Source organism: Ambystoma mexicanum, chromosome 12, assembly GCF_040938575.1.
Source record: "Ambystoma mexicanum isolate Mex_15411 chromosome 12, UKY_AmexF1_1, whole genome shotgun sequence".
Taxonomy (NCBI): Eukaryota; Metazoa; Chordata; class Amphibia; order Caudata; family Ambystomatidae; genus Ambystoma; species Ambystoma mexicanum.
This window is the reverse complement of record NC_090936.1, coordinates 769465609-769489810: the sequence shown is the minus strand read 5'-3', so window position 1 is coordinate 769489810 and position 24202 is coordinate 769465609. Positions and strand designations below refer to the sequence as shown.

At 48.4% G+C, this 24202-nt stretch overlaps 1 protein-coding gene across 1 annotated transcript in view; it reads right to left on the bottom strand.

The window, feature by feature from the left end:
• The window catches only part of ZDHHC17 (zinc finger DHHC-type palmitoyltransferase 17), a 1301491-nt gene that overhangs the window by 1062403 nt on the left and 214886 nt on the right, over positions 1-24202 (bottom strand). Inside the window, exons 3-4 of the mRNA XM_069629270.1 lie at positions 15846-15968; positions 9655-9732 (exon numbers count right to left, since the gene is read on the bottom strand). Coding sequence (XP_069485371.1) covers positions 9655-9732; positions 15846-15968 — 201 coding nt within the window. The remainder of the gene's footprint in view (positions 1-9654; positions 9733-15845; positions 15969-24202) is intronic.

Genomic DNA, 24202 nt, shown 5'->3' with positions numbered 1-24202 from the left:
CTTGCTTCCTGTAGGGATTCATGGAGGTCTTTCAACCTACATTCCTCAGAGGTAAATTCCTCTGGTGCAGGAGTTGCAGATCCCTGCACCTCAAAAGGTCTTTCCTGATCCGAATCCTCCCCTTCTTCATAGATAGAAGATAAGACTCTGGAGTGATCAGGTCTTGAAAATGGTATAAATCCAATTTCCAGAGCAGAAGGAGCCAAATTCGTCATGATTGGCTGAGAAAACGTGGACGTTAAAGGCTTCGAAGCCATCAAAAAAGGCGTTGAGAAAGGTGGAAGAGGCCTCGATGAGCTCGAGAGTATCGGGATTCTACTCGAGGTTGTGGATGACATTCTCCTGCTCGAGGCTCTGGGTATGGCCACTGGCTGTGAGGTGGCCGTGAATTTATCCTTTCTCGGAGTTGAAGAAGGTGTCGACTCGACTGACCTGTGCGTCGAAGAACCCTTCGATAACGGCGTTGACGATCTATATGTCGAAGGGATCTTCGACGACTGCGTCGAAGACGCAACTTTGCCTTTACTCGAGGGTTTGTGATGCTCTCTAGTGGCTTCTTTCGCCGGGTGCTGCGACTCGCGGCTTTTTGATTTTTCGGGTCTTTCACCCAGGGTATCACCCTCAGCAGTCTTCGAGGGGGACGAGGCCACTTTCTCAAAGACGCTTAGCATCTTTTTCCTGAATTCCTCCCACTCAGCCTGAGAGCTATGTTTTGTGGGGCAGGAGACCCTTTTTGGGGAAACGGAAGACGATGACGAGGAAGGGGATATTCGACGTCTCTTTTTTGAATGCTTAGATCTTGAAGAGTGATGGGAACTGCTTCAAGACCTAGAACGAGAATGTCTTGTGATGGCGAGGAGACGAATGTCTCGACTCCGCCGAGGAAACTTTAGAAGAAGTTTTAAATGCCTTACCTCTCTCGAGCTTCCCCTTACGCTCCTTCAAGGCTTTCGCTGTCATAGACATGCAGTCCTCGCACTCCGAACACTGGTGCTCGATTCCCAGGCACCATAAACAGATCCATTGAGGATCCATCAACGACATTTTCTTTCTACAGTCTCGACATTTTATGAAGCTGGACCGTGGAGTCGTCGGTTCGGCTGAGGAAGCCATCGAGTACGAGTCAGTATTCACGAGGAATAATGATATATTTGACTGAAGAACTGAGCAACAATATTCCGAGGCCCCACGAAGCGCGGAAAAACAGAACTGAGCAACGGACGCTGCGCGAGTATTTATATGCGTGATGACATTGGCGCCGATACAGAGGCCGTCGAGGGACGTCGGCTCGAGGGACGTCGGCGTGCAGCGCCCTCTACTGAAAACCATTTTCTGAGGCCAGCAAGCTGGGAGATGATCTATCAAAGATAAGGAATATGTCGGAGGACACAATCCTTTCGACATGTGTATTTGTGCTCAGAATGGAGGGCTTTCGCTGGACCGCAGAAGCAATAAATGGTTTATTTCCGCAAGAACTAATAGTTTCACCAATGATGGGAGTAACCTTTGATCGTCAACCACTGGTTTATTTGGCCTGTCCCGTGTATAGACCGTAGTTGGCCCATTGCTAACACCTTTACTCAGCAAGCTATGGGCTGGATGGGCGTGGATGTGCCCGAGCGTTGTACGCTATGTGCAGCTGCTGGGTGAATACATGTGGTTTGGTAAATTGTTGGTTGTTTTGTTTTCCACGCATTCTAGATCGAAAGGTTTCTTTTTTCAGGATTCACGGGCTGGGTGGGCTGTGGCTGCTGAGACCCAAGACCCGGGCAAGAGGTCCTGGGCCTGTTGTGATTGGGGTGGGGGGTGGCCGTAAAACTGGGAATGGACTGGTGGGCGACACCTAATCTATGACCCCCATTAAAATACTAACCTGGAATGTGCGTGGGATGGGCATGTACCTGCGCAGGAACTGGGTGAAATATTTCCTGGCACGCAAAAAGATATCTATTGCCCTGCTTCAGGAGCTGGGAAAGATCTGTGAGCACTGGGGACGGAAGGGGTACGGGGACACGTATGCGAGGGGGTGTTTACTTGGATAACTGACACTTTGCCATTTCAGCTACTGGTGAGGCCGAGAAGGATGGGAGTTACCTTATTCTACGGGGTTACATTGATCGCATTGAGGTGTGTATAGTCAAATATTACTTCCCGAACCATGGTATTCGTCACATGTGCACACGCTTAGTTCCAGGGTGGCTCATCATAGAGGTGGCTTCTTTTGGGGAGGAGATTTTAACTGTACTAGAGATCCCATGCTTGACAGAGCCACGGTCCCCAGGGCAGGGCCATCATCTGCATCCACCTCATTTAATGAAGCATTAGCCAACCTGGATTTAGCGGACGTGTGGAGAGAGCTGAATCCTGAGGGTAGAGGATACTCCTACTCGTCGCCACATTCTTTATACATTAGGATGGATTATATTTTTGTTGGATGCAGTTAGATGGCCGAACTGAGTGGGGCTGAATATTTGGGGAGAGCAATGTCAGACCACTCACCTTTGCTGGTTACATGGAACTTGGGGATTCTGCGACCCTCCCCCCCCATCCCGATGTGGCGCATGCAGACTGATGCACTGACTGACCAGATCTTCAGGGATAAATTACTGGGGACGTTAACAGAGTTCCTGGAACAGAACGTGGATAGTGTGCGGGAATGGAGCACTGTATGGGAAGCCCTGAAAGTGGTGGTAAGAGGTGAGGTGATTGCTAGCACTGGGGGCATTAGGAGAAGGTTGAAAGCGGACTTAGAAACCAAAGAGGAGGAGATACTGTAACTAGAGGCCCAAAGTGTGGAACTACAATCAACTAAGGGGAGGCTGGCGCAAATTAGGAGCCGCTGTCTCGAGGCATGGGAAAGGTTGTCCAAGCTCGATTATGTTACGAAGACTACTAGAGCACATGCAGAGGGAGATAGACCAAGCAGGCTTGTGTCGTGGCTGTGCAGGCGTGAACACCCCAGACACCTAACCACCGTGTTCAGGGACAAGGAGAGGGAACGTGTGTAGGACGCAGCCGGAAATTAACAGCATCTTTGCTAGGTTCTACTCTTGGCTATAAAGTCACAAGTAACAGGTCCCTGAAAAAAAAAAAGACCTTGAAGAAACTTTCTCAGACAGGACTCTTCCCAAATTAGAGTGTTCACAACAGGCTGGGCTAGCTCAACCGAACGCTGTTGACGAAGTGCGTGATGTGATTGCCTCCCTTGCCACAAGTAAAGCTCCTGGGAGCGACGGACTTCTGTGTGAGTTTTACAAAGCACACAACGCAACACTGGCTCCTGTGTTGCTCAAGGTTTATGAGAAAGCCTACACTAGAGGTACGCTCCCTGCGAGCATGTAGAAAAGCCTGGTGGTCCCCCATACTCAAGGCCAGGAAACCTGCAAATAAATGTGAATCTTATCAGGCCCTCGATATGTTAAATTATGATATGAAGAGCTTGACAACTATCTTGGCGGGTCAGATCTGCAGAGTGATTGCAGGCCTAATACACAGTGATCAGACAGGGTTTATACCAGGTCGTAGCACTGCCCTAAACCTGCGCTGGCTGCAGCATATCGCACAGACTAACGAAAGCCTTGAACAGTACGCAGTGGTTTCGCGGACTACGATAAAAGTTTGACTCACTTTATTGGGAATGGCTTTTTGCAGCACTGCAGGAGTTTGGGTTTGGGGAACGGTTCCTGGGATGGGTGAGGATTTTATATGCATCACCAATTGTTAGGGTCAAATATGGGAGGCAGATATCGGCGGCTTGGGACATTCAAAGCAGGACACGGCAGGGATGCCCACGATCGCCCATGTTGTACATACTGGCATTGGAGCCACTTGCGATTTACCTACGCCAAGAGTTCTTTGGGGCGGGATATCCGGGTTGACGACACTAGCCACTTGATTTCGCTGTATGCGGACGATGTCCTGCTGTATTTAAGGGACCCACAGCATAACTTACCAATGATCATGGAAGTGTTGGACAACTTCGCAACATTTTCGGGGATATCCTTCAATAGGGAAAAGTCATGCATTTTCCCGCAGGCGGGTCGCCGTAGGGTTAGAACAGAGGCTTTGCCTAGTGTGGGACTCCCTTGGAAATTGGGGGTTTTTCACTACCTAGGAGTACATATTATGCACACACCCAAGGACATGCACACACGTAACACGGTTGGGGTATTGCCAGGATTGCAGAAGTCTATGTCCCTTTGGTCTCGACTTCCACTTTGACTAATGGGCAGGGTGGCAATTTTAAAGATGATCGTCTTCCCTAGATTTCTATATTTCTTTACCAATGTTCACCATTACATTGATGCCTCCTTCTTTCGAATACCGGACTCTCTGGTGAGGGGGTTTCCTTTGGGGCTCAGCATAATATTTCCTTGGCTACTCTGCTTGCCATATAAGGATGGTGGGTTGCAGCTCCCGAACTTTGAAGGTTACTACCTGGCTGCACAACTCCGCTTCATATCGAAATGGCTGTCCGATGAGGTCGAATCTGAGTCGCGACTATTACAGCGACCAGTGGTCCCGGCCCACATCAGAGTTGAAGCAGTTTGTTGGGAGCCATAATGCCTCTATGCCGCCACTACTCAGCTTGGGCAGGAAGGTATGGCAGAGCATTGAAAGTGATGAAACTGGACTGCCCATACTCACCTGATCTCCCAATAGTGGCAGTAGGATGCAGGAATAGGGATGAACTGGCGGTGGCACGGCGCTGGGAGGGATGGGGAATCTCTACTTGGGGCGATATGTTTGACAATGGCAAATTCAAAGAACTAGACTCCATCTCTGAGCAAACTGGACTTCCGGGTGGGCAATTCCTGCATTATATAAGAATGGTGGGGGCGGCTAAACGTAAATGGGCTGGCTGGCTGGAGGAACCGAAGGAGACAGCACTGCTGGCTCTGATGTTCTCACTGGAGGACTGCTGGCGCCCAGTGTCCCGACTGTATGGCACTGTGGCGGATAGACCTAAACCCTGGAGTCCTGTGCTAAAGGAACGCTGGGAATCAGAACTGGAAGTGGAACTTGGGAAGCAAGAATGGGAGCGCATTTTCAGATTTCCCAAGGTGGTGTCCAGGAATGCCTGCTTTTAATTGATACAGCTAAATGTGTTACACCGTCCCAATATGACTCCCAGCAAAGTGGCAAGATTTGATAAAGGGAAACAGCCGCTGTGCCCCTGGCGATGGGGCGGACCTGGTGCACATGTTTTGGTATTGTGTGAAGGTGCAAGATCTCTGGGTCCGTGTGGAACAAGCATGTAGTAAAGCGGGGGTCAAAAGGTACTCCTGGAAACCTGAGGAGTGTCTGCTGGGTGCATACCCGAGGAACAGCAGGCATAAACATATCATTAAGTTCATGGACCGGCGTGTGTTCTGGGCAAGCAATGCATTGCCATGGCTTGGAAGTCAGCCAGGGGTCCACAACTTGCACGCTGGCTAAGGGATTTTGAGACATGGGCCGAGATGGAGACAAGAGTGTGGGCCAGGTCAGCACAGTGCCCGGAGGCGACTAAGAGTGGTGCTTTTGACATATGGAAAAAACTGGTTTGGGATAGGTTTCACCCCTCCGATGACATGCCACTGTGAACGCCCCATTACTTTCCAAGGGATCATAATTTAGGATGTAAACTTTGCCCCGATATCGCCGCTGGTGCTCTCAGAAAATGTGTAACTTTGTTTTCCCCCCCCTTTCCTACCGGGCCCACCAAAAGGGACAAGTGCTATTGATTTGTGTATGTAACCTGATCAGGATGGTGCTGATGAGAAGATCTAGTTGTCATGCATGGACATGTTGTTCTTTTGGTAATATAAGTTTGTTTGGTTGTTTAACTATAGTTGCAGATGTGCCTTTTAGGCATACTGCATATTGACACCTACTGTAATGTGATCACTTGAATTTCGCTTGTTTATTAACGCCAATAAACACATTTAAAAATAAAATGGGTCCCTCAAGGATCTGTCCTTGGGCCCCTGATTTCACCCTTCACACCTCTCTTGGGCGACTGATTTCCTTTTCGATTCTCGTATCACCCATTTGCTGATGGCATGCATATCTTGTTCTTCACTAATTTCACGCCTTCACTTTCTGCCCGAAAATCGGAATGTCCATCTGCTATCCATCACTGGGTGGCAGTTCGTGTCTCATGCTAAACTCCTACAAGACCAAAGCCAGATCTCCTTGCCTGCAATGCCCCACCTCTCCTCCCATCAATCTCATTCCCACCTGCCTTACTATCCCCTTCCCCCAATGCTTGCAAGGTGGTAGTCCCTTTACAAAGTAATCCCATCCTTCACCACTTTTACCTTGACAGTGGGCAAAATTCAACAGTTGAATATTAGGAACATTCACTCCCTGCTTGCTTAAACATTCACTAAACCCTTTATTCTAAAACTGGTAATCAGTCATTTTGACTAATGTACTACCCCTTCCCTTTTCTCCTTCCCCCTGCTCGACAAAGAGCTCAGATTTGCCACCCACGACTTCTACAATCACCCTCCCTCCTCCCCACTTCCAAACACTTGCTTCGTGTCTGATTGCTTCCCATGAAACTAAGCACCTTTCAAGTTCCTTCTACTGGTGTTCAGATCTTTGCACCGCCTCACCCCCCCCCTGCTGATACTATCTCCTTATATGCTCCCCCAGGAACTATCCAATCTAGCACTCTCAATCTCTGTCACCCAGCACCTTTTCTCACTTCTGCCAGTTCTCCCCTCCTTGATCCGTTGCACTGGAACTCCCTTCCTCCCCATATCAAAAGCTCAACTAGGATTAATTCCTTCAAATCTGCTTTAAAGCTTCACCTCATCAACTCTGAAGGTGCACCCTGTACCTACCCCCACATCACCTCCCCTTCTCGCCCCCGACTTCCAAGCAGTATACTCCCTTCCCCTTTGTACAGCTACTCTGCATATGACCCATCCGCATTACTACTGCCTGTAATATGTCTCATAATACTCACCCCCTCAGAGGATCTTCAAGTGATAAAATGCCATCCCTTGTTCCTTCTAGTGCGAAGGCCCCCCGCCCCCTTTCATGTTTTCTCATGGCAGCTTTAGATTAAGATATAGTGCCTACCACGAAAGAGGGATCCGAAGTGCCCGAATGTCCTCCTCCTGGAAAATCCAAGTGTATCCCTAGGCTGCATTTTAGTGCAATTAATTGCCGACCCTTCAAGCCAATATGAGTGCAATACTTAGCCAACTATCAGCATTCTTATGTGCAAGTTACTGGAATACCTTCTTGTGTCCTCCGTATGGGGTTGGCAGCGCCCAAAATGGGGTTGGAGGATACAGAGCACAGGAGATGAAGGGAGACTAGGTAGGTAGCTGAGAGAGTGACATGTGGAGCGGAGGTTCCTTTTGGGTGGGAGGTGACTACTGGAAGGAGGTAGAGTGTGAGTTGGGGGGGGTGGGATTAGGTGCGGGAGAAGGGGGGGGAATCAGAATGTGGGAGGGAACAGCCATGAATTGAGGGCTTTTGTAAAGGCCTGGTGATCCTCTATAAAATGGAGTGAGGGGGGCTATGGGGGTTCCAGAAGGTGGGTGCAAGGGCAGAGAAACAGGCACCTCCTAGTCTGGAGAAATTGAAAGGGGGGACTTCCAGGAGGTATGCAGAGCCTGATCTGAGCATTCTGGTGGGGTGCTAGCGTGGGAGCTTGTTTTGGATACATTCAGGGACCTTTCGTGTGGATGGCGAGGTGGGTAATACACAAGGCTTTGAAAGAGACATGTTGGCTAATGGACAGCCAGTGAAGTATCCTGCATGCAGGGAAGATGGGTTCTCTGGGGGAAGAGTGTGAGGAGGAGCTTTGCTGCATACATTTGGATCTGTTGGAGCTTACTGAGTGGCTATGCAGGTGCGCCCAGGTAGAGGGAGTTAGAGTAGTCTAGGAACGAGTGGATGATGGCCATGATGTGTGACTATGGGGGTAGGAGAGATGTAGAAAGATCTGCTGGAGGGTGCGGAGGAGGAAGGTGCATGATCTGGAGACTGCATTGATGGGACATGAGAGGGTCAAGTCAGAGCTAAAAGTGCATCCTAGGTTTTTGACTGAGGGGGTGGCAGTGGGTGTGGATCCCAATGAGGGCGGCAAAGGGATAGGTTGGAAAAGGAAAGACGTTTTGCTGCAGATTAGGATTTCAGATTTTCCGCGGTTGCGGAGCAGGTGGTTGTTCCTCACCCAAAGGTCAATGTCTGAGAGGCAAGATGCCAGGTCTGGGTGGGGTGAGGAGGGGGGAAGTTGATAATCTTGAGGATGATCTGAGTGTCATCAGCATAGTTGTGTCCAATGATGCACTGTGCACACCCTTCGATTTAAAATGAAATGTATCAATGACACAAGTTTAAATGTGTTATCTAGTAATTGTATGGAGTCTAGGTGCAGGGGAGTTGTAAAAGGTGAGATTGTGGGAGCGGGTTAGCGTGGGGAGGGGTGAAAGGTAGAGGTTGAAGGGGAGAGAGGCTCGCCTGAGGGACTCTGTGGGGGTCAGGGGTGAAGTGACGGAGGAGAAAGGATGGATAAATACAATTTGGGAACAGTCAGAGGAAAGATCCATCAGAGGGGGGAGCCCCTGATGCCTAGGACAAAGAGTCTGTTCGTGCAGATGGAGTGATAAACAGTGTTATGGGCCGCTGAGAGGTTGAGGATTAGTGTAGCGCAGCCCTCAGTGTCTGCTGTTCTTTTGAGGTCTTCCCAGATTGAGACAAGGGAGGATTCAGTTACATGGAGGACTCTGAAACCAGACTGGGCAGGGTCAAGAAGGCTGTGGGATTCAGCAAAGAGATTGATCGCACAGCATACTCCCAGCTCAAATAGTTTGACTATGAAGCAAATGTTAAGTGATGGTGTGGTAACTGGAGGGGAGGATCGGGTCAAGACATTCACAGTTCAAACATATCAGATGCTGATAGACCAGCAAAGCGAGGACTAATTCTATAATAAGAGTAAGGTTTCCAATGGGCTGCAAAACATTGCCGTGAGAGAGCCAAAGAGGCCTTGTATGTTAGGATTGTTGATTCTACAACTTAAGAGTAGGGCAGGCGTACTGAACTACAGAGAGCCAAGGTGGAACAAACAGTAATAGCTTTGACATTCAATGACTAGAATAGGTTGCCACTGGGAAGCTGAAGACAATCATTCAATAATTGAAAGTTGGGAAGTGTGGCTAAGATTCCCCAAGAACATAAGTCACAGACTGAGGAGAGGAAAATCCAATGGAAACCAGTAACTAATAATTATTGCTTACAGACTTTGTTTGGACCATGTGAACTACAGCGACAATGGCATGATATGCAGACAACGATGGGAAAATGTCCATGAATTAAAGACTGAAAATACAATTTTCCTCAAAGAGAAAACAGAAAAAAGGCATGACAACGCTAAAAGACAAGGAGGAAAGATGAGTCAGAGGTCCACCTAATAAAGACAATTACTGTAGGCAATAACATTTCTTTTACTAAAGTTTTAAAATCAAGTCTAAAATTCTCCTTCAAAAATATTACGAAATGCACGTTTTCTTACTTAACCTATATGAGTGCTCTGCTGACCTGTCCGAACCGTCAGCATTTCCTAAAACAGTGTTTCTCATGGTGAGTTTCAAAATAAGCTAAAAGAAAACTCGTAGAAACAAAACAAAAGTATTACATTATTTTTACCTTGTTGCCCAGTGTAGTGGTGTAGAATTTAGATCTCCTCCAAGCTGATCCACAATAGAACCTTTTGATATGTAGTACCTAAAAGAGAAACAATACACTACTATAAACATTGAGTATAACAAATCTAGGTGTTTTATTTGGAAGCAAACTTGAGTTAGGCCTGTGCATTGTACTATGGGCATTATTGATCAGGTTGACTATTATATTCCCTTGGGGATGCCCATCGAACACCAAAAAAGCACATGAAAATGTGGGAGCGTGCAAAACACCTAAGGCAATGGTAATTGTAAACATGGCACAAAAGATTGCTGGCTATAGCAAGAAAGGACTCATGATGGTGTATGAACAGTGCTGTGTGAGTGAGTGTGAGAAAAAGAAAGAAAGGGAGCAAGACACAGAGAGCCAGGAAGCAAGACACAGAGAGCCAGGGAGCAAGACACAGAGAGCCAGGGAGCAAGACACAGAGAGCCAGGGAGCAAGACAGAGGGAGAGAGACCGGGAACGAGAAATTATGAATTGCTCACCATAGTGACTAACGCATCAGAAAAAACCTTCTTCCTCTTTAAATTTAGAGGCGCACAGGGGTGCGGCCCTGAGAGCATGCGCAGCCCTGACTCCGCCCTCGGCGCCACACCTCAGTCCCCATAGACGCATCGACAATAGATTAACATTGCCCAATGACACCAGTTTTATTGGGGGGGGGGGGAAATGGTGGGACATATGGAGGAAAGGGGACTAAGAGTAATTTCTAATTACTCTTACGTCCCATCCCCTTTCCTCCATACTGCATGGGTGATTAAAACTGAGTGTAGCGCCAGGGTGGAGAGGAAACCCTCCTTAAGCAAGCAGGGTTCTAAGAACCGATAGTCCGAAAGCTGCGTCTGATCCAGTACCGGCATTCAAACAGTAGTGCTTGCAGAAAGACGAAGGGGTGTCCCATGTGGCCGGGCTTCTTATGACTTGCCAGGGTACATGCCGCTGGAATGCAATGGCCATTGTCTTGGCTCTGACCGCGTAGGCGTGCATGTTGGCCGGCAGTGGCTTATGCTGTCCCTCGTAAGCTTCCTTGATGGCAGAGACCATCCAACGGGCTATGAAGGCCTGATACCACGGTCTTGATCTGCCAAAGGTGCCAAAAGGTGCGTCTGACTTGCGGAAGCCTTTGGTTCTGTCTAAGTGGAATTTTAGGGCACGCCTGAGGTCTAGGTAGTGCAAAACTTTGTGCCTCATCTTTTGGCTCAGCAAAAAACATAGGCAGCACTATTTCTTCGTTCAGCTAGAACGTGGAAGGCACCTTAGGCAGGAATGCTGGGTGCGTCCTTAGGACTACTTTATCCTTGTGAAAAGTAGTATAGGGCTCTGAGGCGACTAGCGCCTGGATTTCACCAACTCTGCGAGCCGAGGGGAGGCCAACTGGCAAGGCCGTATTAATGGTGACCAGCCTGATGTCCGGAGACGCATTGGTTCAAATGGTTTGTGCGTCAGGGCACCCAGAACTATGTTAAGGTCCCACACGCGGTGGGGCCTCTTGATGGGCGGGTAGAGTCTGGCAAGTCCCATCAAATGTTTCTTGACAATTGGGTTGGAAGAGGAAAATACCTCTTTAGGCCCCAATGGCTGCCAAGTAATTGTGGTAAGTGTCCACCTGCACGCCTGAATGGGCGAGGTGAACCAAGAAGGAGAGCACGTCGTCCAAGGTACATGAAAAGGGGTTGATATCCTTACAGTCTGCCCAGTGGCAGAACCTGGTCCACTTGCTCCTATACTGGGCCCTGGTATCTTTGCTCCTGGCGCACCGTCTGATCTCTAGGTTAGCCTGGGAAAGGCTGAGGTGACCTAGTGTGACCTGCTCATGAACCACGCTGTAACAGCTAGTCTGTGGAGCGGGGTGGATGACCCTGCCCCCCTGCTGCACCAGATGATGTGCTGGGCCCAGTGAAAGGTGAATGGGCGGCCTCTCCGAGAGGCTGAACAGCTCCGAGAACCATGGCTGGGCAGGCCACCGCAGGGCTATTAAAATGATGCTGAGGTAGAGAGACTCCTTGATCTTGCATATCACCTGTGCATCAGTGGTGTGGCCGGGAAGGCGTATGCCGTCATTCCGTCCCACCGAATCTGGAATGCATCGCCCAGGGCGCTCAAGCCTTGTCCCTGCCAGGAGGCATACAGTTGATATTTCCTGTTGTCCCAGGAGGCAAAGAGGCCCACCTGGGGTGACCCTATTGCTGAAGATCTCCCGCAGTACTAGGTCGTTCAACTGCCACTCGTAGTTGTCTGCTCCCAGCCTGCTGAGCCTGTGCATCCAGGTTGGATTCCCCCAGCAGGTGGACGGCCGTGAGGTAGATGTTCTCTAGGGCCCATTCCCACATGCAGACTGCTAGTCTGCACAGTGGAGGGGATCTGGTACCTCCCTACCTGTTGACATAGAACATGCTGGTCGAGTTGTCTGTCTGAATGAGGACGACCTTGCCCTCGATCACTGGCAGGAAAACTCTGAGCGCCAGCCAGATGGCCTTCAGTTCCAGCCAATTAATGTGGTACTCCTGCTGCTGCTGGGTCCAGGTGCCATTGATGCAGTGGTTGTCCACAGTGCCCCCCCAACCCTCGAAAGAGGAGTCTGTGGTGATGGTGACCTGTGGGGTATGTTGCCGGAAAGGCTTGCCCGTCCGCAGGTTGCAGTCCCTGGACCACCTAGTGAGGTCCAGGTGAAGCAACAGAGGAATGTTGATCATCTCTGACTGGGAGTCTTGCTACCGGTTCCAAGATGCTGCAAAGTGCAGCTCTATCCTCCTCATCCTGAGTCTGGTGTGGGTGACCGCCAAAAGGACTGCTGCCATGAGACCCATTTTGTCGAGGTACGGGTAGATGTGGTGGACCTGAGGAAGGCCGCCACTGTGTTCATCAGCCTGGTAAAGACTCTGGGGGCAGAGTTGAGGCAGAAAGGAAACACCTTGTATTGCAAATGATAGCCCATGATCCTGAATCGTAGAAAAGAATGAGGCTTCCAGATCGGGACGTGCAAGTACGCGTCCTTCAGATCCAGGGAGCACATTCAGTCTCCCTTGCACAATATCTCCGCTATCAAAGCTGGCGTAACCATCTTGAATTTTTGTAGAGGTAGGGAGAGGTTGAGGGTGGAAAGGTCCAGCACAACTCTGAGGCCCGCCTGGTTCTTTTTCTAAATGGAGAAAATCCTGGAGTAAAAGCCCAAGCCTCGCTGGGAGGGTGGGACTTCCTCCACTGCCTGGCTCTCGCCAAGCAATCGGATCACTGCCAAAAGAGTTGCTGTCCCAACCTGTGGGAGCAGAGGGGAGAGGAGAGGCTGGAATAGGAAGGAGGTACCCCGTGGATACTACCGAGAGGATCCAGGGGTCCGCGAAATTCTGGCACCAAAAATGTGCATTGAGAACAAGCCTGCCCCCCACTGGAGACACATGGGGCCGAAGGGGCGGCGTGGCATGCCTTCTTTCCCTCTGAGGCTGCTGCAGAAGGGGACTGGAAAAAGCCCTTTCTCTTCTCCCCCACGCCCCTTTTTGTTGCTTGCGCCGATGTTGGGTCGGCTAACTGTCATGCTGCCTGGACCTCTGCTCTTGGAAGTCGCGGAACCCTCCGTATGTACGCCCCATGTCAGAGCGCTGCTGTGACTCTGTACGTTTTGGGCGTGGTCTTTGTAAGGATGGATAAAGACTTGGCCGTTTGTGAGCTCTTTTTCTTTTTGTTCAGCTCCTCGTCCGTGGTGGAGTGGAAGCGGTCACCCTCTTCGAACCGAAGGTCTAAGATGCGTTTATCTGGGTTGAATTTAGTAGCACAGAGCCAGGCTGTTCTTTTCATGTCTTTGGCAATGCAGATGGCCCACCCAGAGGTGTCAATGTGGGCCACAGTGGACTCAATGATGTTTTGTGCCACCATCTTGGCCTCTGCCAGTCCTGGCTTGAATCGTAATTGGCTCTGCGTCAGAAGCTCTGGGAGGAAACCCACAATTTCCCACCAAAGCCTCTGGTTAACGGCTGCCAGCATGGCATCTGCGTGGGAGCGACAAAGATCCAGGGACGCATTGGAATACAGCTTCTTCCCGTACACCTCCAAGATCATCTCCTCTTTGACTAGCAGCGCCGCGGATGAAGAGGCGGAGGACGACGGCAGCTAAGAGTATAGTGATGCCACAGCGATCACCGAGGATTGCGGCTGAGGGTGGGCCGATAGCAAGAGTGTATCCCCCTCCGTCTGCCTGTACTTGGCGTCCAGGCGCCGATTGACCGACTGGACCGAGTGGGGCTTGAGCCAGCCCTTTTTTGGCCAAGGCGACCAAGTCCTACATCAGGATTCCTGTTCTTGCTGCGGGACGCAGCGTGAGGATTTCGGCGAGAACCCCCTCTGCTGGTTGCTTCACCTCTGGTTGAGTAAGGCGAAGTAATCTGCCAGCCCTGCAAGATGTTTGTGGAAGGCCTTGGCTGACGATGGTGTGTCGGGGTCCTCCTCCGTGTCCACCTGAGGGTCCGGTTGGTCTGGCACCAGTGGAGGGGTCCTGGTAGCCGAAGGCTGGGGTGTGGACAACGGAGCAGGAGGCTGGTACGGCAACACACAATCGGTTGGAGGGCCAGAGCAGGCAGCGGAACTGGAGCCTGCGGCGCCGGAGCCATAGGCGGGAGCACGTCCCTGAGGATGACCCCCCCCCCCCCATCCAAGGAGATTTCATGAGCCCGAGGAATCTTTCAAAAAATCTGTCCAGAGTGGTAAGCGATATTGACGGGGTAGTGGGCAGCTGCTGGAGCCGTTGTGTGCCCCAACCATACGGACACAGCGGAAACTTACCCTGCGCAAATGTAGGGTAGGCTGCAAGCCACATACTTGGTTAACACCTGTCCCACTTTGACACACTTCCCTCCGCCTGCTCCCTGCCTTGGTGCGGTATCGGGTGGAGGTCAGGAATGTCTGGCACGGTGGCCATTTTGTCGAGCTGCCTTCCACGTGCCTGCTTTGTGTTTCTCGGCTCACTGGGCCCCCGTCCAGGTCCCTTGAGTGTGGATCATGGGGCCTACCCTGTTCCTCAGGACGAGGCCTGGTAGGCACTTCGGCCTCGGCGGATCTGCCGGTAGAACTGCGTATAGGCGTCCCCTTGGACATTGCCGGTACTAGGGCATGGCCCCTCGGGTGAAGACCTGGTAAAAGAACCTTTCCGTCCCTCAGCACTGTCACCAGGAGGATCTACTGACCTGTCGGCCGGTAGCCGATATTGCCCAAGTACTTGTGCTGGTAGGAGGACCTGAGCCATCCCTTGCGCGTGGACGAGTCCTTGGGAAGGAGTCTCCCTTGCGGGGTGTGCTGGAAAAAGAGCAGCCCTACCTTGGGCTTGGATCGTTTATGGACACCTGCTGAACCCAGTAGAAGTCGACATGTGCCGGGGAGGAATGTGACGCCTGAGGACTGAGTACCTGAATGATAAGACAGACCACCCAAAACAGCTCAGTGATACAAAAATCTAAATGCGGAAAAACAAAGATTTAAGGGATCCTAAAAACTGGCCCTAGAATTCCCAAAAATTGAAATTCTGCCTTCACAGTCTGCATCCCTGTGCCTGCTGTCCTGCAGAAAAATCAGGCATGCGCAGTACAGAGACGATCACTTGACACACAACGCCAAGAATCAGTAACATGATTTACATAAACACAATTAAAAAAAAAAAAACTCTCGAGTACCATACTTTCCTCTGTGGAACGGAACCTCAGGTGCAGATAAGCTTCAAACCTTCACTGCTATGCTAAGAATATGGCCCTCAGTGACTAATAGACTGTCACTAAGCTGTCTTTGCTCTCAAGCTAACCCTACCCCCAGGTCCACTGAGCTTAAGTATTCGTATACTTCTTTCTTGCCGTTTACCAATCTCCAAATAAGTATAAGAAATAAACAGGTGGGGGTGAAAAAAGCCTTAACCTTGTGCAGAGTATCCTGTAGCAGGCACTTGTAGGTGACGGTAACACTACAAAGTGTGTGCTGTCTGTATATTTAGTAATCCTTTGTGCATCATCATATATTCATTGCTCCATCTTGGATGCGATCATCACTAGCACCCAAAGCTGAATATAGGCATCAACACATTTGATAATGACAATAACTGAACATGACAATATTTCCTAAACATCATGGCTTTTTTCAACGTTAATTTGTATTGTAAAGAAATGAATGATGCATACTTAACAAGATCAATCCGATTGTTAATTGCAGCCCAGTGTAGGAGCGTGACATTTTCTTTGTCCGGTTGTCGGACATCATAACCAGCCTCCACAAGCTCTCTACAACGTTCATAGATGCCATACCTTTAACAAAAAACAAACATAATCAAGCTTTCAAGAATGATGTGTAGCTGACATATTACTAGAACAATGTTCCTTAAACGCAAGGAATTAAGTGCGATGAGCAAACAATAGTAGATCAGTAAAATATTTACAGAATGTCGATGAAAAACAGGCTTCATGTATTAAAGTTAGCATGCAAAACAAACATGTACGGACCAGGAACAAATGTGTACTTTTTAACAAAGCATAAAAAACAGGCATTAGTGAATTGTAAGCATCCAACAAATTCAGTGGACGCCAAACCACAAACATATGACCAACTCTTTTTCAAAATGTGTTATGGCGATTGCAGAACAGAAATCATTAACGAATGATATCCATTTGAAATGACCAACGCAAAATAATAAATATTATAAACTTACCTTTCAAAGCGGAAATAACCAATATTAACAATTAGGATGACAGGAGTAACAATTTAAATGCATAAAAAAAAGACAAGAGCATGCAAAAAGGGTTAGCCTCCCAGAAATACCCCACCGACCTGTTACAAATAGTTATATGATCAAACAATGTAGTCTCCATACAGGGCTCCTCTTGATAAAGCAACACAAAAGTAACGAGACTTTACAGGTTAATACTATGCATTCTGGACATTGGTTGGTAAATCATTTTACAAACATTTTGTTATCCTATAATATTTTCCAATATGCATATAATTATATGGCGCAGATCGCAAATGTCATCGTGTATAAAGCAAGACAAATCTCCAACAGCAATTTAACGAATACCTTTAGCAAACCTAGCATCCGCCTTGCAGCAGGTCAAACACACAGAGTAATACTTTCATTTGGAAGTGCTGTGTGAGAAAAATCCTACGGATCCTTCACTGAAACCCTGCCTAAAGTATCTTCCCAGGTGGCCAGGGAAAGGCAGACGCTTTCTGATCCTGACCTTTAGGGTGGTGTACTGCGCAAGGATCACCTGAGAGGAGACTGGGCCCAGGGTGGTGAGGAGATCCCGTGGGAACCGACACAGCATTTGTCCTCTGAAAGGAAGTGCCTTTCTGGATTGCCAAAACAGGTAATTACATATTGCCATTATAATGTCCTTGACACACAAAAGATCTGTGATCCAGGGCACAAGTCCTGTTAACTCTAAGCAAACTATATTAACAGAAAGGTTTCAAGGTATCTGAGGGGTCGGATCTCTCCTTGGTAGAGCTTCATGTCATTCAGGTGCAGCCAGGCTCCTCTTCCTTCAATTTGTACTGCAGTGGAAGTGACCCCCCTCTACTACATGCAGTCTTTCAAAACTGGGCTTATTGCAGGTTGTAAAAAATCTCTTCGAGCACTTGATCCCTTGGATACACATTTAGCGGTTTGAGTGTGTCAATAACAGTTGGTTGTCTTCCTCAATCTTCTTCTACCCTTCCCTCCGATTGTGGATGCGTTGAGAAATAAAAGGAACACTAGTGGGTCATACTTGTTAAATAATCATGCATCTCATAACCTAATGTTTGCGCTGCACTATGTGCATCAGTTTCTACTCGAGTGGGAGGAGCAGGGGGTACTCTCATGCGATGTCCAATGACCAACTCATGCGGAGTTAGGTGGTGATCTGAACCAGGGTGGTTTCTCTCAGAGCAAATCAAGCAAAGGGTAGGCACAATTCGCCTGTGGGTGACAGGCCAAGAAAAACATGTGTTTTATGCCTAATAAAACAACTATCTGTTCAAACAACTGGTTTACAAAATGCAGGCCATTATCACACTGCAGGACGTCACACCTCATGCACAAGAAGCTTGGCAGCGCATGTGGCATTGAGGTGCGTGCATGGACCTGACTCGATTAATCTGGAAAAGGGACATACAACCAGCATGTACCTATAACCGTTACATACTTGTAACATATATGTTATGTATGTTAAAGGTCATTTATACCATGTACTAACACCAATGGAGTGGCCCCCTGGTGCATCTGAAAGTTCAGTGGGTGGGATGGGTTAGTAGGGCAGAGCAGGAAGAGGTAGAGGGAGAGTTGAGATGTCCTGTCAACAGCTTCAGTTTGGTTCACACGGTTTGCTGAGCATGGGTGCGATTTACGGATCAGTAGACTCCCATGTGCTGTTGTGCAGGACTGTGTGCAGTTTGTTTTGTTGTTGCAGTGTAGTGAAGTGCATGCAGATCACTGTGCAAAGATGTGGTTGCGTTTTATTACCTTTTGAGAGGTATGCATAAGTTGAGATTTTAGCAGTTGGGTTAGTGGCTCATTTTCTTACTGTGTTGCTACGGACATCTGTGTTAGATGTCTCTGCCGTGCTATGTACTGGGGTGTTTTTTGGTGGGTCATCCACCAGGTTCTGCGCATAGTGGTGGCTTGTCTCCAACTGTCTAGCGCTCTATGGGCAGGAAGGTGGTGAAGGCCTCCCCCAACCCCTGGATGGAGATCGGTATGGTTGAAGGGTTTGCTCATAGGTTGTCAAGGAGTGTGCCTGCCATTTCCTCCCCATTCTCATAGTGCAGGGTCCCCCACCCTCCAAAATAGAGGCGCTATAAAGCATCCTGGGTGCCAATTATTGGTTAATGCTCCCTCATCTGCAGCTAAGGTGCCTGTCCCTTAGGTGATGCCTAGCACAGGGGGTTTGTTTGGGAATTGATCTTTCCTGGGCTCCCTCCCACCCCAGCTTCTTCATTCCATGGCATGCTTGTTGAGGCGTGTTCCATTTCCAGTGGCGTTTTTGTTTTTTTAGTCGTACCCGTCTGATTCTGAGGTGAAGAGCCACGTTTTAAGCAATTTTCTGAATTGTAGGTGATCCTTCGTATTGCGTGTTTCTTTCGGGAGGGTGTCCTAAATTTTTGCTGCCAGGTGGGGGAATGATAATACCCCTAGTTTTTTTCTTGTATATGGTTTTGGTTCCAGGTGGATGTTGTTGCATGATCTGAGTGCTCTTGGCAGTAGGAAAATTGTGATTTCCTTTTGTATAAGAATTCTGTTCCTTGGCCATGGATTGCTCCGTGTGTTGTGCACATTGTTTTGAACGTGAATCATCGTTTGATAGGCAGCCAGTGTAGTATTCTGTAGCACTGGAGTGATGTGGTCCCTGCTTGCAAGTCTGAGGAGAAGTCTGTCCGCTGCATTTTGGATACGTTGCAATTTCTTCAGCAGGTGTTCCAGCATCCAAGGTATAGGCTATTGGCATAGTCTATTCTGGACAAGATGAGGGCGATGGTGTTTTATGAGTGAAGGAGAGGAATAGTAGGATCCTTTTTACCATGTCTAGGAGGAAGAAGCATTTCTTGCTTATTGCATTTCTTTTTTTTCCTTTTTACATTTGTATAGCGCACAAGGAAGCCCCTGGGCATCGCATCTCTGTTTCTTGCAATTACACTTGGTTACAGAAACGGAATAAATATATCACAATTATTGTGGAGTAGGAAACATTTCATTATGCATACATAGCAGGTGTGAGCAGAGATTTTCCTGTGGTGTGGGCAATGGCTAGATGAAGAGCAGTGTTTTTACCGCTTTCCTGAATGCCAGGTGTGAGACTTGTGGTCATAGTGTTAGTTTGTTGTCCATTAGGACTCAAAGGTTGACTGTTCCCACTTATGTGGGCCATGGGATGTAATGGTTATTTTCCTGGTTTTTGGGTAACCATGATTTCTGTCTTGCCTGGGTTGAGCTTGAGGCTGTTTGTGTTCATCCATTGAGTTCTTTTAGATGGTCTTCCAGCGTTGTGTTCTCTTCATGTAAGTCTTCGTATGTGTAGATTTGTGCACGGTCTGCGTAGTTGTAGCACGTAAGGCCTCGTCTTTTGATGAGCTTGATTAATGGAGTCAGGTAGATATTGGAGAGCAGGGAGGATAGGGACGATCCTTGTGGTGCCCCACAGTTGTTGTCCCGTGGAGTGGATTTGAAGGTGTTATCCTGACGGTTTCCGTTCTATCAGTTAGGAATGACTTAATCCAGAGCATGGCTAAACCAGGTATTCTCATTTCTTCTAGTCTCTTGGTGAGGATGTCATGGCTTGCTGTGTCGAACACTGCAGAAGGGTCTAGTAGTATCAGAGCTCAGTTTGTATCGGAGTCTACATTTGTCTTTCGGTCATCCCAGATAGAGAGGAGTGCAGTCTGTCTCTCTTTTAGGTCTAAAGTCGACTTGTCCCTGGTTCAGCAGCTAGTATTTTTCGACATGCTCCAGTGTTAGTCCATAGACCGAGGTTTCTAGTAGTTTTTCTGGTTAGGGAATATTTGAAACGGGCCTCTAGATATAGAGAGTTCGTCCACTTTGCCTGCAGTGTCGTTGAGGAGTCGTTTGATGTACGCCGATTTAAATGATCACTGTACTTTCCCTGTTCTGAGCGATAGGTTAAAGAGGTTTCTGTAGCATTCCAAAGGTGTGCCCTGTGAGAGAATTGATATTTAGATGTCTGGATGGAAGGGGTCCATGGGGGAGCTGGCTTTATTGCTATATCTTACCAGCTTGACAAATGTCTCTACGGATATTTGGGGAAGCTTTGGAGTTTGTTCTGTGGTTCCACGGTTGTTGCATAGTTTCTGTGAGGACACCAGAGTGTTGTTGAATCCCGTTGGGTTCCTCATTTCGTTTATGATGTTTAACAGTTTGGGTGTTTTGGCGGATTTGGTGATTCGGTTGTTGTAGTATTTATTTTTGGCCTTTAGAATTTCCTTTTTGTAAGATCAGATTTGTGATTGATATTGTGATATTTTTTGCCGGATGGTATTTTTATTTCATTCTAGTTCCAGCTTCTTGTTCATTTTCATGGCGCTATGCGGGCGGGGGGGACCATTTTGCCATTGCTCTGTTTTTCGAGATGGGGTGAAATGTTATTCCTGGACAATGCTGTTGATTGTTTTGGCAATCCATTTATGAAATAGGTCTGTTTTTTCCATCAAGGTCGGCTTTGTCCAGGTTAGTGGTTGATAGTTTTAGGAGTTCAAGTTGTTCCATTAGGTTACTACCTTTGATTGTCTTCCAGTTTCTTATTATGATAGTTGGACGTTTTTCGGGCTGCTTTAGTTGGTGGTCGCTCCAGAGTATCTGTATTGGTGGCGCAGTGGTGATATTGTTTTTGTTGGTGAAGATTGCATCAAGCGTGTCCCCTGCTGCGTGTGTTGCTCCTTTAACCATCTGAAGTCATTTCATTGTCTTGAGTTGCGACCATCACATTTTGTGAGTTTGCGTTTTCTTCTTCAAACCAAATGTTGAAGTCCCCAAGGACTATCAGGTGTTCATGTTCGATAGCTTGGTTGGTGATGGCTTCTATGAAGGAGTCAACGAATGCTGCATAATATGTCGGTGGTCTGTAAACCAGAATGAATTTGAGGTTTGTTTCGTGGTTCACTGTAAAGTGAAGGACTAGGGATTCACAGTTTTGATGCTTAGTGGTCCGTCTGCTTTTATTTTCAGATGATCCTCGTATACTATTTCAGGTCGTCCTCTTATTTCTATCCACATAATCTATATGTAGATGCTGAAATGAGCCATTAGGCCTAGGGATTGCTCCGATCACTGTTCGCAAGGTGTGCCCTGCTCTAGGTTTCTGGCACACAATGCAATTTACAATAAACTGTGCTACGTGTTCTAATAGATTGTGTGAACCAGTCTTCTGCGATCGTTGCAGCAAGACTCTTGTAGTGTGCATGATATAGTGAAGCTGCTCCAGTGCCACCTTCAATAATGCTAGAGGCATAACTAGCTTTCCAGAGCTGTCTCGTCTGCATAACCCCTCAGTGGGGAGGATAAACACAAATCCTGCTCTTCTTCAAGTGGAACATGACCCTGTAGCTCAATTAACTGTACAATAGATAACATTAAATCATTTCTGCATCAACATGCACAGTTCTGATCCTTGCTCAACACCCACCAATTCAAAATCAGAAATATTTGGAAAATATGCATTTTGGCTTCTACATCTGCGGCTTCATTACCGCGAGAAATTAAGTCTGCCCTTATACTATGGGCTGCGTATTTCACCACAGTGATAGCCAATGGGAGCTTTAGTACTTTAATAAGCTTGCCCAACAGGGATGCATGTTGCACTGGAGTGCCATCTGCGCAGAGGAAAACCCTCTTTTTCCAACATGACAAGCACGCATGTATGGTTGTTGCCACGTAGGCAGAATCTTCCAATGCACATTTCAGTAGTTGTGGGAGCGCACGTCTGTCTGTTGCACAGCTATTCACATGCGTAGGGCATCCTCTGTGTGCTGGTAACAAAGCCCTTGTCGCCAGACCTATGGATTCATACAGTAGGCTACGGCATTTCAAGCAGTCATGGTGATTGCGTGGGGTTGCTGTGCAGACCTATCAATGTTTGGCTGCAGCCTGCCTGTCATGATGCCCGCTCCCGGGGAGCCGGTTCAAGCCTGGCATCCCCGAAAGCGGACATCCAGTCCCCAAGGAAGGACCCAGCAACCTCATGTAGGGGCCCTTTGGACAGTGTCCTGGTGCCTATGGCGCCAGGCTCATAAAAGACATCAGTCCTGGCGCCATAGGCGCCAGGCTCATTATGGGAATGCTTAGGTGCACTTACCTGATGCAGACCATGCTGCAGGATCCCGGCCTCCTTGAGGCCTGAAAGGAACTACTTTACCTGTGGGACTAATTTACGATCCGGGCGGGGAAGGATACATACCTGATTGGAGGAAGGATACATACCTGGAACTTCTTCCAAGGCTATTTAAACCCCACCCGAACAGCCACACGTGCTTCGCGTTGTTCTGCATCTAGCAGCTGGACGCTCACCGTGTCTGCTCCTGCATCCTGACTTCTGCCACGCCTGCCAGCATCCTGGATCACCTGCAAAGGAAGAGAAGAAGAGAACAGAAGAAGGAAAAGTCCTTACCTGCTAAATCCGCATCCCGGAGACATCTCGCCGACAACCCTGAAAAGGAAGACTTTCATTTAAAAGCTCATCACGTCGATCGCTGCAGCGCCGCATTCCACTCACCTTTACAGGGCGCCTCCATGTTCAGCAGCGATCATCCGGATTCGCAGTCACGCCCCAGCACCTAGGGAGAAAAAGACCAGAACAAAAGGTGAGAGATAGAAGGGAATAAGGAAAGCTAAATCTCCATGTTAAGACTTAGCTGTTGATTCATTCCCTCTTCATTTCGGGTCCGCGCCGCATCCTGGCATTTCCGGACCCCGGCCCCTAAGGGGAAAAAGAGACATCAGCGTTAATGAGCGAATGAAAAGACATTACCAAAAAACGCTCATTAAAGACTTACCTGATTTCTACAAGGATTTCACCTCTCATCTCGGGTCAGTGCCTGTTCCCCGGCATTCCGAACCCCGGCCCCTATGGGGAAAGACACTCGCATTAGTACATTAATGCATGGACACAAGGGGAACCTCTTATAAAAAAAACTTACCTGGAAGCCAAGCAAGTTTGGTTCTCACCAATCCGAAAATCCAGTGAAGTAACTGGATACCAACGCGCCCCTGCATCAGAAGCAGGATGGAGAGCTCATCCTTCCAGACCCGAAGGAGGATACTTCTGCGAGCCAGACAAGCCAGATTTGGGGGCCCGGTCCAATCCGTCTTCCGAACTCTGCGCATCACCTTAGAAGAGGTCACAGCAGCGCGAACCAGGCCAGCGCCTCCGTGGGAGTCAGGTGAGCGTAACACTGCCTGGGCTCTATGAAGTCCACTGGAAAACAAGCAATAGCAACCTCCAATGTACGGTGGGCGTGTTAAATGTTGCATTAATTTGATTGATGTGCTGCTTGCCTTTCCATGACCCGCAAAACAGACACACCGTCTCTGCAGTGAGCACTGTGACGGAAAGTGTCAAGGGTTTGCCAGCGGGTCGAACAGTTGGAGTAAACACTTAATTGCAGGTGTAACAGTCTGCAGTGAGTCTGCAAAATGGCAAAGCTGGTTCACCTTGGTCACTCCATTCTTAGGAGTGCAAAGAATATCAGTGGTGGTTACAAAAATAGTGTAGCCGCATGGGTTTCGCTGAATACTGCTCTTCCTGCTCCACGTAACGAAGCTGCGTTTCACCTTGTTGTAAGCATGCTTTTATTTCAGAATGTATTCATGTCTGTGAATACTGGTCCTACGGCTAATGGCATACCATAAGTTGTCTGTACTGCATGTGGTGAGAACTGAAATCAAAGCACAAGGCACCTGTGGGCAGGGTACTGCCCTTCCAACAGTGCACAAGGATAATTTTGTGTACAGCATTCTTCACAGCTGCTCCGGCCAACAGCAACAGTTGTGTACTGC